Genomic DNA, 13745 nt, shown 5'->3' with positions numbered 1-13745 from the left:
GAGGCATGTAGAGCAACCGATGCCCTCCATTTCCTTCCTGCAACTGCTGAATGTCTGCAGAAGGGAGAGGAGGAGAAGCTGGCATCCAGCGGCTGCATGGAGCTATCGGTTCCTTTACATACCGCCGCCACCCGATGCCCCCCATCCAGGTATACAGGGGGACCAGATGTGCAATGGCGACCCCTACAACCCCTGTACATACGCCCCTGCTATTAGCTATAATGCTGATATTTTGGAAAAATTGGGTATACATGCATACAACCAGGGGATTGCAGCATGGCTAGGTTCTGACATATGCCAGTCAGGGGAGCATGTGCTAATAGCACCGAGGCAAGACATGTTGCTCTTTTGCAGATGTGCAGGGGTGCCGTTAATTCCCTACCCCCACACATCAGAAAATGTGCAGATTTTGGGTGCCTGAAACTGCATGGTATTACATCAAAAAAGGGTCAGGGACTTTTTCCCCATGTTTCCTTCAGGTACAGGAAATGCCCACACAAACGCAACATGCAGCACCTGCATATGTGTGAACTTATAGTGGTTGAAAAACCCTTACATATGGCCAGTAAAGTGACTGGCCTCAGGTGGTACACAGAAATAAAACAAATCCTCCTAAATAAGTTGTACCTGTTTATCTGCAGTTATCTCTTCTCTACAGCCATCCAGAATTTATACAGCTTGTCTGAGCTGTCAGAAAACAGGGGACGGGGAGCTACAATTACACAGGGAAAGGACACCCCCCTTCACACAGCACACAGGAACAGAGCTGAGGCTGTAAATCACAGGCCGTGTTCTGGAGATCCCTCCCCTGTCAGCTTTTTTTCACTTGGTGTCAGGAAAACTTGTCAGAAGACACTATTCAGAGGAATGAGGCAGAAGGCAGAGGCAGAAGGCAGAAATGACACTTAGTGCTCTAGATTGAGACAAGTACACACTATACATAGTTGCCAACTGTCCCGGATTTCCCGGGACATTCCCGGGACTTGGACGCCATTCCCGAATTTGTGGTGTCCCGGTAAATGTCCCGAGAAATCCGGTTCTTCACGATTTTCGCCGCCATCGCTGCCGCCGCCGCTAGAGGTCTACATTGTCTCCGCCGGCCGCCATTTTAATGAAGTTCAGGAAGATGGCTGGGGGGGGCTAGACGGAGCTCCTGCGTCGCCGCCCACCCTCCGCCCCGCTCCGCCTCGCCCCGCCTACCCCCCGCCTTGCTGCCAGTCTGATATGGAAAGGGGTGGGGGTTCTAGCCATGCGGACACTGACTACTAGGACACCTCTGAGGAAGGGGGGGCGCACCGCTGTGGGACTCCTGATGTGAGGGGGGGGGCGCACCGCTGTGGGACTCCTGATTTGAGGGGGGGCTCCACTTGGGACACCTGATGTGAGGGGGGTCCGCCGGGGACACCTGATGTGAGGGGGGACTCCACTGGGGACACCTAATGTGAGGGGGGCTCCACTGGGGACACCTGATGTGAGGTGGGGCTCCACTGGGGACACCTGATGTGAGGGGGGTCTCCACTGGGGACACCTGATGTGAGGGGGAGCTCCGCCGGGGACACCTGATGTGAGGGGGAGCTCCGCTGGGGACACCTGATGTGAGGGGGGGCTCCACTGGGGACACCTGATGTGAGGGGGGGCTCTGCCGGGGACACCTGATGTGAGGGGGGCTCCACTGGGGACACCTGATGTGAGGGGGGGCTCTGCCGGGGACACCTGATGTGAGGGGGGGCTCCGCCAGGGACACCTGATGTGAGGGGGGGCTCCGCCGGGGACACCTGATGTGAGGGGGAGCTCCGCTGGGGACACCTGATGTGAGGGGGGCTCCACTGGGGACACCTGATGTAAGGGGGGCCTCTGCCGGGGACACCTGATGTGAGGGGGAGCTCCGCCAGGGACACCTGATGTGAGGGGGGGCTCCACTGGGGACACCTGATGTGAGGGGGGCTCTGCCGGGGACACCTGATGTGAGGGGGGGCTCCGCCGGGGACACCTGATGTGAGGGGGAGCTCCGCCAGGGACTCCTGGTGTGAGGGGGGCTTCGCCGGGGACTCCTTGTGTGAGGGGGGCTCCGCCGGAGACTCCTGGTGTGAGGGGGGGCTCCGCCGGGGACTCCTGGTGTGAGGGGGGGCTTCACCGGGGACTCCTTGTGTGAGGGGGGCTCCGCCGGAGACTCCTGGTGTGAGGGGGGGCTCCGCCGGGGACTCCTGGTGTGAGGGGGGGCTCCGCCAGGGACTCCTGGTGTGAGGGGGGCTCCGCCGGGGACTCCTGGTGTGAGGGGGGGCTCCGCCGGGGACTCCTGGTGTGAGGGGGGCTCCGCCGGGGACTCCTGGTGTGAGGGGGGGCTCCGCTGGGGGCACCTGATGCAAGGACGGACTCTGCTGGGACATTTGACGCAAGGATGGATGGCTGGTGGCAGGCGACCTGGCTAGTGACACGCTCAGGGATCCCACTGATTCTGCATTATGGTGAGTTGAATGATTTAATTTTATATTACAATGTAATAATAGAAATAATGCACTTCAATCATCCTGACACCATAACAACCATGGTGCCGGGATGATTGAAGTGCTAACACCAGGTGTTTGGAGTATCTTTATCTGCTGACTGTTAAACTTTCTAAAATACACATATTTTTATTGTGTAGGATCTGGGGCTGCTGTCCCCTCATTTCCCTCTCCCCCTCTCCCCCTCTCCCCCTTTCCCCCTCTCTCCCTCTCATCCCTCATCCCTCATTCATCTCAGACTCTAACCACACCCTCTTGAGCCACGCCCATTTTTCGTCACGCCCACTATGACAATACAGTTATAATACAATAAAATACAAGATGATTAAGAGGGCCCTGCTCAGAAGAGCTTACAATCTAATAGGGTGGGGCAGGTGGTACAAAAGGATGTAACTGTGGGGATCTATCTATTATCACAATTGCCTTCACTTTATATCCCAGTAAACGTTCTTCACCCTCTAGCTAAAACATGTTTTTATTTCTGGTTGTGTTTCTGCTAAAGAGAATCTCCCCAGCTCCTTTCCTGGTGCCCCAGGGGCAGAAAGTAAAGGAAAATCTTCCTTAGGAGACATAGACAACAGAACAAAAGCAAGGTCTAAGGTTTTCCATTCTATACAAATCTTACAAAAATATACTGCAGTATAAACAAAAATAGTAGTATAACAATATGACAGATAACAAAGGTAAAAAGAAAAAAGTCAGGTTCTCCCTTTTAATGGTTCACTTACAGTACATTCCTACTTTTGCTTCTACTTTCGAAGTTGTAAAACTTTAACTTTTAAAAGCCTTTGTTTTATAGACAGTTTTTGTAACACACTATAAAATTAGATTGACAGTCATGTTTTTTTGCTCCTTTAAGGATTTCACTGGCAAATAACCAAAATTTTCCATGGCGTCTCTGCAAACCTGTTCAATCTCCTTCACCCTTTTGAAGTCCATTATCGTTCTCCACTTTTGTACAACTTTTGAGGAGTGCCTTGAAAATGACAAGAACCCACCTTTCTTTCTATCCTCGGAGTGTGTAATGTTATAGATCCATCGGTTCAGATTATCAGACATTTTTAGACCAGCAAATTTATAAATCTCTTTGACATTTTTAATGGGCTCCATAGCCAGATCTTCATGACGTAAAAGCATGTATCGCCCCTGCAGTGAATGTCCTGCTGCCTTGGCCAGTTTGTTTATGGCTACCTGAGCATTGCAGATCTTTGCCATGACCTGGTTGGCAGTATTCTTGTTGTTTTGTGTTTCCTTCTTAAGTACGATTTGGTTATCAAAAGAGAGACTAAAATATTTCCTTGACAATGCAACAGCTCGAGGATCTCTTACAAGGTGCAGAATCCGTAGGTCAAGAGCAGGGTCTCGGAAAAGTGGAAGCAGGATCGACAAGTCAAGGATGCGAACTGTTTTCATCACTACGTGACTGTATGTGGTACATGCCTCTGCCATTCTATTCAACGACGTGTTTTTACAACGGTACAAGCATTTCTGACGATCAAAACCTTCAGATGGGATGTAACCAAAGCAAGATGGTGGAGAACACAAAGCACGGCTCTCTGCAAAGAAACCCATTTCAGAAATTCGCTGCCCACCTCCAGGAAGGTATTGTTTCAGTGGAGACACATCACAAGTAAAAAGTGATCGGAAGAGATCCCTGACCAGGTAGTGAAGTAGCTCAACACTCTCTCTCCTAAACCTCATCCACACGGGACGTCCAGGCTCAAAGAGGTAGAAGACATCTTGGTGGTGGTTGAAGATCTGCCCAAGGAATGAAGAACCAGAGCGCCAGGAAGATAATATGAGGACGTGCACAGGCCTCTTCTGGTAATTATGAGAAGAGGAGATATAGGAAATATGGCTGAAATGGACAAACTGGTAAAGGAAGAGAAGTAAGAAGAACAAGAGGGAGAGAAAGAAAATTAAGCGAATGGACATGGTCTAACTGAACCTGGGGGGGAGAAAAGAAAAAGGAAGGTGTTAAGTAGAACAATAAAACGTGAGAAGGCTTTGAAGCTAAACAATTATAATGCATGAAGGAAACCAAGGCGCATATATATTTGAAGGTTACCATTCATCCAGGTCGTGGTATAGCTAGTAGTTTTTAGCAACACTCAACTGGACATCTGTAAAGGTAAGCATTTCCAAGCAGTTTTTTCAGTTCTAATATGTATCAGAAGTACTACTAGCTATAACAGAATCATTGTAGACACAAGGGTAACTCATTCAACCTAATCCAGTGTCAAGGAAAATGCTGATTGTCTTCCTACATTCAAAGACTTTGAGTTGCACATTTTGGACAGAGAGGACACTGGTTTACATAAAGCTGGAAATAGGTAATCAATGTCAAACCAGAACAACCATCCCTAAACAGGTGTCAGGAAAACTGAGTTCATGCCCGTGCTCAAGTGCACAAAAGTAGAACCGTGCGCGCATCAAGCATCAACGCTTGAACACCCTATACACATGCACATGAGCATTAGCGTGCTCATGAGCACTGCAAGACTCAGGATCATTGCTGAGTGGTTGTCACCTCCTGTAATCAGACCCTGCTTGTTCCTGTGCTATACCTGTTTTTTCCTTTTGACTACGCCCAATCTGTATCCTTGCGGACCTTTGTCTTGCTTCTTGACTCTGCACCTTACTTTTCCCTTCGCCTGCTGCCCATCTGATGCTGACTTTGGCCTGGAACCTGTTTACACTCTCATTTTATGAATCTGTGCTCCTTCTGCCCACCCATTGCCATCTTCTGCCTGTTTGACCACGTTCCCGCCTCCTGCTTCTGCCGGCTCTGTGACGACATTCGGCTCGAGTCCCTGTTCCTCAGCTACCATCGCAAGATCCAGTTCTTATGCTGGCCAGGACTTATTACAGGCACCTGAACCTGTCCTACCCTGTCATCAATCTCAGGGCACAAGCAGGACAGGATATGTAAGGGAGAGTGTACTCATCAGTTCGGCCTCTACCAGGTATGTGAAAACAGGGGGTGGGGGCATTTCACACCTACCTATAATGCTGTACCCATCCCAGACTTTATGGTACCATGTAAATGGTTTATGTACTAAGAACAGGGAAGCTTCACAACCTTTCACACCTACCATCCTGTTCTTGGACAATAAACATCTGCCTTGACACATTCCATGGCAATTGACTCTATCGATGACACTCATTAAAACTGAGGAAGCTCTGTGGATGAGCAACAAAACATCTTGCAGAACACGTCCAGCTGAATGTGACTATGCTAAGGTGCACATAATGATTCTAGTGATTGTGATGTCATTGTATGGAACATACACTGAAAAGTAATAATGAGCTGAGCAATTTCACCACTTTGCTGCAATTGAGCAAGAGGATCTGAAATGAACAATTATTTATTTATATAACAGAAATATTAATGTTAATGTTATAATTAAAGCCCATCCCCAAGAAACTTCCCAACACTCTCTAAATATTCTTCTTTATAAATTAGTAGTTGATCCAAAAACAATTTCATGTACCATGCTGCAGATTTGCCTTTCTCCAACCCTGTCACAAATCACGGGGTCTTATTGGCTCCCTTGCAGGTGTGTGGATGAGAACTACATATTAGTCTTGAAAAACTTAATACTTATTGGCTTCTGGGCAAAGCCATTCAGTAGGACATTTGGTGGATATGAGGTGGATTTGGAAGACAATGATAGTGTCATATTATTGATCCTATGGTTGTGATTGCATCCCCTTGGCAGCAGCAGGGAGAATTTTCCCTATTTTGTGATATCCTTTGTGGTTCTTCTCCTCCTCTTGCCCCCCCCCACCCCCACCCCTGTTGGACTGGATGGACACTTAAACAGTAGCATCTGATTTTATAATGGCTTATGATTTATGATTTATTATGATTTTGACTTGATTTTATAATGGCTGAAGATTATTCCAGACCTACTCCCATTGTCAATCTTTTTCCTGTTCATGGAAGCGTTGTGAGAAAACATTCTGGGTTTTTGGAAACATTATTAACAACTTGCTTACTGGGCACTTATACCCCCTTCCTGCCCAGGCCAATTTTTAGTTTTCAGCGCTGTCACAATTTGAAGGACAATTGAGTGGTCATGCAACACTGTACCCAAATTCAATTTTAATCATTTTTTTTCACACAAATAGAGCTTTCTTTTGGTAGTATTTAATCACCACTGGATTTTTAATTTTTTGATAAACAAACAAAAAAAAAATCGAAATTTTTGAAAAAAAACAAAATGTTTTTCATATCTTGTTTTAAGTTTATATATATATACACATATATATATATATATATATATATATATATATATATATATATATATATATATATATATTGCAAACAGGTAATTTTTCTCCTTCACTGATGTGCGTTGATGAGGCGGCACTGATGGGCACTGATGAGGTGGCACTGATAGGTGGCACTTATGGGCACAGATTGCACTGATGGGCACCGATGAGGCAGCACTGGTGGGCACTGATGAGGCTGCACTGATGGGTGGCACAGATGGGCACTAATAGGTGGCACTGATAGGTGGCACAGAGAGGTGGCACTGATGAGGCGGCACAGATAGGTGGCACTTATGGACACAGAAAGGCTGCACTGATGGGCGCTGATGAGGCGGCACTGGTGGGCACTGATGAAGCTGCACTGATGGGTGGCATAGATTGGCACTAATAGGTGGCACTGATAGGCGGCACAGAGAGGTGGCACTGATAGGCACTGATGGGCACTATTAGGCAGCACTGATGGGCACTGATAGGCAGCACTGATGATGAGGCACTAATTGCCAGCACCGAAGGGCACTGATGGGCACTCATATGCTGCACTGGTGGTCACTGATAGGTGGCACTGGTAGGCAGCACTGATAGATGGCACTGATTAGCAGCGCATGCAGCCGCTAAGGGGACCGATGTCCCTCTAAACCCTCTAACAGAAGCTGGGGCCTTTTTTTTCCTTTTTTTTCACTCTGAAGTGCGAAGAAAAAAAAAAAACGATAACCGCCATCAGTTTATTTCCTGCTGGGATTGGCCTTCTACACGATCTATTATCAGCTGAGTCTCACAGACTCCCCCAGGGGGTGCGTGGGAAGCGTGAGAACGGGAGGACATCCATGTACGCCCTCCCAGCAATTTAAGCCCACGTAGCCGTCTTTCGGCTATAGCGCAGGCGGAAAGTGGTTAATATCAATATGTACAAAAAGAAATTACACCTGGAAAAAAAATCAGACCTATGTGTATGGTTTATCTGTCTTCAACCATCTTTAATAGAATTACCAGCTGTGACATGTAATTTTGTCATGTAATTGTAATTTTATGATGTATGACTACAAGTTATAAATATTAGATTTGCTTGTATTTCAGAAAATGTTGGTGGCACCCAACATGTCCCATTTAGTATTAAGCTTTTCAAGAATCCCGGTTGAAAAAAAGACACAAGTCCATTCAGTTCAACCAAGAGAAAAAAACAACCAAATGTTAGTACCCAGTTATACTATGTACATTTAGGAAAGAATCCAGGCCTTTTTTCAAACCAGCTCTTGGCTTAGTCTATTCCACATTTTTACAGCTCTTACTGTGAAATTTCCTTTCCGCATTTGGACATGAAATCTCTTTTCCTCCAGACATAAAGAGTGCCCCCTTGTCCTCTGTGATGACATTAAAGTGAATAACTGAACACCAAGTTCACTATATGGACCACTTATATATTTATACATGGTGATCATACCCCCCCCTTAGGCTGGGGTCCGGTGCACCTCTTTTCACCATTTCAGGTCCGATTTCAGCCCGAATTTTTGGCTGAATTCGGACCTGAAATGGACCAGAAGACACACAGGACTCCTGTGCAATGCGCATTGGAGCCGCTCCGGAGATTTGTGAATCGGCTCCATAGAGAGCTGGTCACAATCTCCTGACATGCGAATTTGACCCTCATCCAGTCTGCAATAGTGTGAACCCACTCTTAAAGTGGAACTTCACTCTCCCAATCAACATTGATTATTTGTAGTCCTCATGCTGATAGCATTAGTAAATCGATAGGAAAATATATCATATTTACTTGCTTTAAGCTTTTTTTTTTTTATTCTTACATTTTTTTTTACATTTCTTCAGTTACTTCCTGGTTGCTGGCCTAGGCAAATGATGTCCTACATCCCAGGAGTCTTCAGGAGGGGAGGAGGGATTTTCTCCGCTAAGCACATCCTCCTGTCTGCGTGCCTGAGCTAAGGGCAGATGGATTGCAGGAAGTAAATTCTACATGAATCATTTGCACTTACTCAAGATGGCCACAGCCAAAAGTGCTAGGGGGGGTGTTTTTCAAAGTGATTTTCCACCAAAATAAGCATGGAGACATGGCTGGATGGGGGAGTTTGCATTGAATATTAAAAATGAATTAAATAGTGTTTTTGGTTTGTGGTGCTCAGATACAGTGAAGATCTCCTCTTCTCAATTTGCTAACTGAGGGAGTCCAAAGTGCGCTGAGAACTACATATGACATTGCTGTGATACTTTGCGTCATCATGTCCCTACCTGTAGGACTACAGGGGCTGTATCACTGGCAGTCTGGCTACTGTGGCTAGCATCATGATGACTTTGCATGTAGAAATACAGGGGGTGTGCCCCGACACCATGGTCATTGCCGAAGGGGTGGAAGTTATCCAATGGCCAAAAGTCGTGTGACACCTTAGGAAGATTGCTGTTTGGAGGATATAGACCAGTGATGGCGAATCTTGGCACCCCAGATGTTTTGGAACTACATTTCTCATGATGCTCATGCACTCTGCAGTGTAGTTGAGCATCATGGGAAATGTAGTTCCAAAACACCTGGGGTGCCAAGGTTCGCCATCACTGATATAGACTATAAAGATTAAAGCTGAACCCTGGGGAAATAGAGTCTCTTGCGGTGGGGTTCTCCCAGCACTGCCAGGTTAAAGCAGACCTTCACCCATGTAATGGACTTCCTCTCCTCAGGCTTCCTCCTCCCTCTCGCTTACAGAATTTTTTAATGGTAAATACTTTTTTTTATGTGAAGCCCTACACTTATTTCTGATACATATTAGTTAGCATAATGCTGCGTACACGCGGTTGGACTTTCCGACGAGAAATGTTGGATGTGAGCTTGTTGTTGGAAAGTCCGACTGTGTGTAGGCTCCATCGAACATTTGCTGTCGGAATTTCCGGCCACAAATATTCGAGAGCAGGTTCTCAAAATTTTCGACATCTTCACTTGTCGGAAAGTCCGATTGTGTGTACACAAGTCCGTCGCACAAAAGCTCACGCATGCTTGGAATGAAGCAGAAGGAGCCGCACTGGCTATTGAACTTCATTCTTCTCGGCTCGTCGTATGTCTTGTACATCACCGCATTCTTAACGTTCGGAATTTCCGACAACATTCGTGTGACCGTGTGTATGCAAGGCAAGTTTGAGCCAACATCCTTCGGAAAAAAATCCACGGTTTTGTTGTCGGAAAATCCGATCGTGTGTACGCGGCATTAGTGTTAGGAAGGAGATGGATCATTTTTAGGAGTAGTTAGGGTTAAGTTGGAATTCCACTTTAACCATTTGCCTACTGGGCATCCCTGCCCAGGCCAAGGCTTTCAGCGCTGTCACACTTTGAATGACAATTGCGCGGTCATGCAACAGTGTACCCAAACTGAAATTTTATCATTTTTTTCACACAAATAGAGCTTTCTTTTGGTGGTATTTATGGTTAAATATATTTTTTATTATTCGTTTTCAAGTAAAGCAATAGGGGATACAAAATGAAGAAAAAGAGGAAGGGAAAGCAGTGGTAAACGAATACCACAAAACATTTGGTGAATAACATAAAAATATACAGGTGTGAGTAACAATCCTCAGAATTGTAATCAGTACCAAAAACAGTCATGTTTCCTGCGTGGGTAGATGCAGAAGTCGTTAAACAGAGAGAAGAGAGGGGGTGAGAAGGCATGAGGGGAGGAGGGGGGCGAGGGTAAGGGAAAGGCATATATACAGTGTATCTGATGTAAATAAATCACAGTGTAAACGTAGGCACTGGAAAGCGACCATCAGTAGTGTGATCTCTGCCACGCAAGGTCCCCGTTCTCTGGGGATAATTTGGGCATAGGCATCCTAAACAAAGGATGACTCTTCATAAAGACAGTCTGTGTAGAAGTTCATTTGAGGATGAATAATGGAGCCAGATATACCCCAGCTTGAGGTGTTTGTCCCAAGTGTCACCTTCTCTAGCTTGCATCTCCTCCATGAGCATGGCGTTGTTGAGGATATCGATCCACTTATGAAGGGACGGAACAACCTCTGATTTCCAGAACTTTGTTATCAGTTGGCGTGCTGCTGACATTAAAAAAATCTGAGGAGGTTCGTTTTGTGGGATTTAGCTAGGTCCCGGTAGGATGGATAGAAAGGCCACCTTAGGGAAAGGGTGAGAGAGAGTCATCATACATTTCGTTATAAACCTCAAAAATCTGTTTCCAGAAAGAGGCGAACTCGACCGCACTCCCACCAAACATGGAGGTAGGTTCCTCTTCCTCTGTCACAGCGCCAGCAAGTATCAGGAGTGTTGGGGAAAATTCTGTTAACAGTGACTAGATCTCTATACCATCTAGAGAGCAGTTTGTAGTTGTTCTCTTGGGTGACACTGGAGATCGAAGATTTGTGGGTGAATGTAAATGAGGTTTGCCATTCTCCAGTAGAGATCTCTGACCCTAGGTCTCTGGACCATTTTTGTGTATGGGTGAGTAAAGTGTTATGTGTGTGGGAAAGGATCTCTTTGTATATTAGAGATAGAGTATGCCTAGGGACCTGAGAAAGACCACAGATTCTCTCAAAAGCCTAAGGGGCTCTATGTATCTGGCCAGATAAGTGTAGGGTGTTGCAGACATCATAGATAACCAGTCAGTTGTGGGGGATCGGTGCCCTATTTGGGGTCGAAAACGGCCCATCGTAGCATGAAAAAAAAAAAACGAGGCCACATCCTTTTGGTGGTATTTAATCACCATTGGTTTTTTTATTTTTTGCTAAACAAATTAAAGAACGTAAACGTTTTCTAACGAAAACGTAGAAAAAGAAAATTTTTTATTGTTTGCTATAAAATTTTGCAAACAGGTAATTTTTCTCCTTCACTAATGTGCGCTGATGAGGCTGCACTGATGGGCTCTGATAGGCGGTACTGAGAGGTGGCACTGATAGGCAGCATTGATTTTCGATTGATATTCTGTCTCTATCATTTAAAATACAACTATGATAAAAATGAGAGAGCCTTCATTTCTTTGACAAAACAAAATCTGTAGGGGATCAAATCATTATTTTCCCCAACTGTAAACCTGCCCCACAGCACAACCCTGTCTAGAAGAGGAGGGGGTGTTATATTTTGCAGCTGCGGTTTCACTTTAACTTATAGGTCTCCTCCTCATCCCCACTCTGTGACTGGAAGAAAAGGAAGCGTTACACTAATTAGCTCTCTGTGTCACGTTGCTCCCTCCTCCTATCTGTATGCTCCTTGCAGTAATGGCACACCTGATTGGCTCCTTGACCTGCTTTTTTCTCCCCTTCTCTGAGCTCTGCTGTACAGGGACTGAAAAGGCTGATACCTAGTCAATTTTAGGCACGGCTTGCATTTAGAAATATACTTAATAAATGTAATAATGAATGCAGAGCTGCATTTAAGTGTTTCTAAAGCCTGATCATTTTTTTCTTAATCCTTTCCAGTTGACTGCACACATATATGCAGCCTCACGGAAGTGGGCTTTTTTCCATGGGGCCGCATATATGTATATCACCAGGGCTTTTTTCTTAGCGAATAGTTGCAGGAACTCCCCCCTTCTGGCTCATCCTTCATCTCTGCCCCCTACCCACCTCTGAGCACTGTCTCTTGGCTTCACACCCTACCCACCTCCCTGCACCACCCCTTTTAGAGAATACAAAACCAAGTATCATTTTGTGCTACTAAGTAATTTGTATGGAATTTGATAGACCCCACCCCAGCAACAATAGGCTCCCCCAGCAACAACAGACCACACCATAGCAACAATAGATCCCCCACACAACAGAAATCCCCCCCAGCAACAGTGGATCCCCCACAACAAAATATCATCCCAGCAACAACAGATCTCCCATCAGCCAGCATCAATAGACCCTTCAGCAGCCAGCAACAATAGACCTCTACCTCAACGGTATATCCCTCCCAGCAACAACAAAAGACCCCACAAAAATTGATCCCCACCAACAACAATAGATCCCCCAGCAACCAGCATCAATAGTCCCTCCAGCACACCTTGCCATAAAATACATTTAGTGTTGGAGGTGCCGGAACCGCGTTCCCGCTGAAAAGAGGCCCTACATATCTCCCTTTGTGCTGGAAGTGCGCCGTGAGAGAGCCCAGGGTCTCGTAATAATTATCGGGACTTGGGACTCTCGGTTTCTGGTCACCTGATCGCTGTGATAGCCTCTGATTGGCTATCACAGTGATCAATCACTGTGAGCCCGCCCCTGTGTATACTTTCTCTTCTGAATGAAGTGCAAAATACATAGGGGTTGATGTACTAAACCTGGAGAATGCAAAATCTGTTGTAGCTCTGCACAGAAACCAATCAGACCCCTTTCACACTGAGCCGCCCCAGGTGTCAGCGGTAAAGCGGCGCTATTTATATTTTTTATTTTTATCATTTTTAGCGGCACTATTTGGGTTAAAACCGCTGCAAAGAAGCTGCTGTTGGTTCTGTAGGGCTATATACAGGATTTCTAGCATAAGTGCACTCCTGTGACCCAGAGGAGAAGTATGACCAAAAAAAAAAAAAAAAAAGCTTCCACCATGCTTTAAATTTTGGATTCATCTCCAATTTTGGGCAAAACCTGACCCCCTCCCCCCTTCATCCAGATATGTCAAATCCAACTTGCATGCTTTTTTCATCCCTTGTAAAGCAAAGTATACACAACTACTGTAAGTCCACCATCCAGGTCCCTCACCAGTGGCATATGCCGGACTGCTAATCCAGCACTGCAGGTGCGCCCATGCCGGCTGGTTCCTGGCAGTCCCCAATATACCAACGTCATCTGGATTTATAGGCCTAGACCTATAGGTAAAATGAATGCAAGGGAGTTTACTCCCACTTTAAGAACGGAATGGTTAAGACCCTTATCAGTTTATTTGTCATCTTTGTCCCTTTGGGGAGATTTTCTTTGACTTCCTGTCCTGTAGACACTGCAGGAAGTCAAATAGAAAATATGTGGAGGGAGCTGAAGGTTCGAGTTACCAAA

The 13745-nt window shown here is 46.1% G+C and overlaps 1 protein-coding gene across 1 annotated transcript; it reads right to left on the bottom strand.

Moving 5' to 3' along the window:
* Positions 1-2968: 2968 nt before the first annotated feature.
* On the bottom strand, positions 2969-4624 carry LOC141107132 (carbohydrate sulfotransferase 6-like). The gene has a single exon (XM_073597883.1). It carries the CDS (start codon positions 4437-4439, stop codon positions 3321-3323), a length of 1119 nt encoding a protein of 372 aa, XP_073453984.1. The 5' UTR covers positions 4440-4624; the 3' UTR covers positions 2969-3320.
* Between the last annotated feature and the right edge of the window lie 9121 nt (positions 4625-13745).

The sequence above is a fragment of the Aquarana catesbeiana genome, linkage group LG09 (assembly GCF_042186555.1).
Source record: "Aquarana catesbeiana isolate 2022-GZ linkage group LG09, ASM4218655v1, whole genome shotgun sequence".
NCBI lineage: Eukaryota > Metazoa > Chordata > Amphibia > Anura > Ranidae > Aquarana > Aquarana catesbeiana.
Note: the sequence above shows the minus strand (reverse complement) of the source record. Positions and strands in the feature narration are given on the sequence as shown.

What these genes read in the sequence shown, in the direction of transcription:
- LOC141107132 (XM_073597883.1), bottom strand. Translation starts at nt 4,439, where the DNA reads ATGTCCATTCGCTTAATTTTCTTTCTCTCCCTCTTGTTCTTCTTACTT.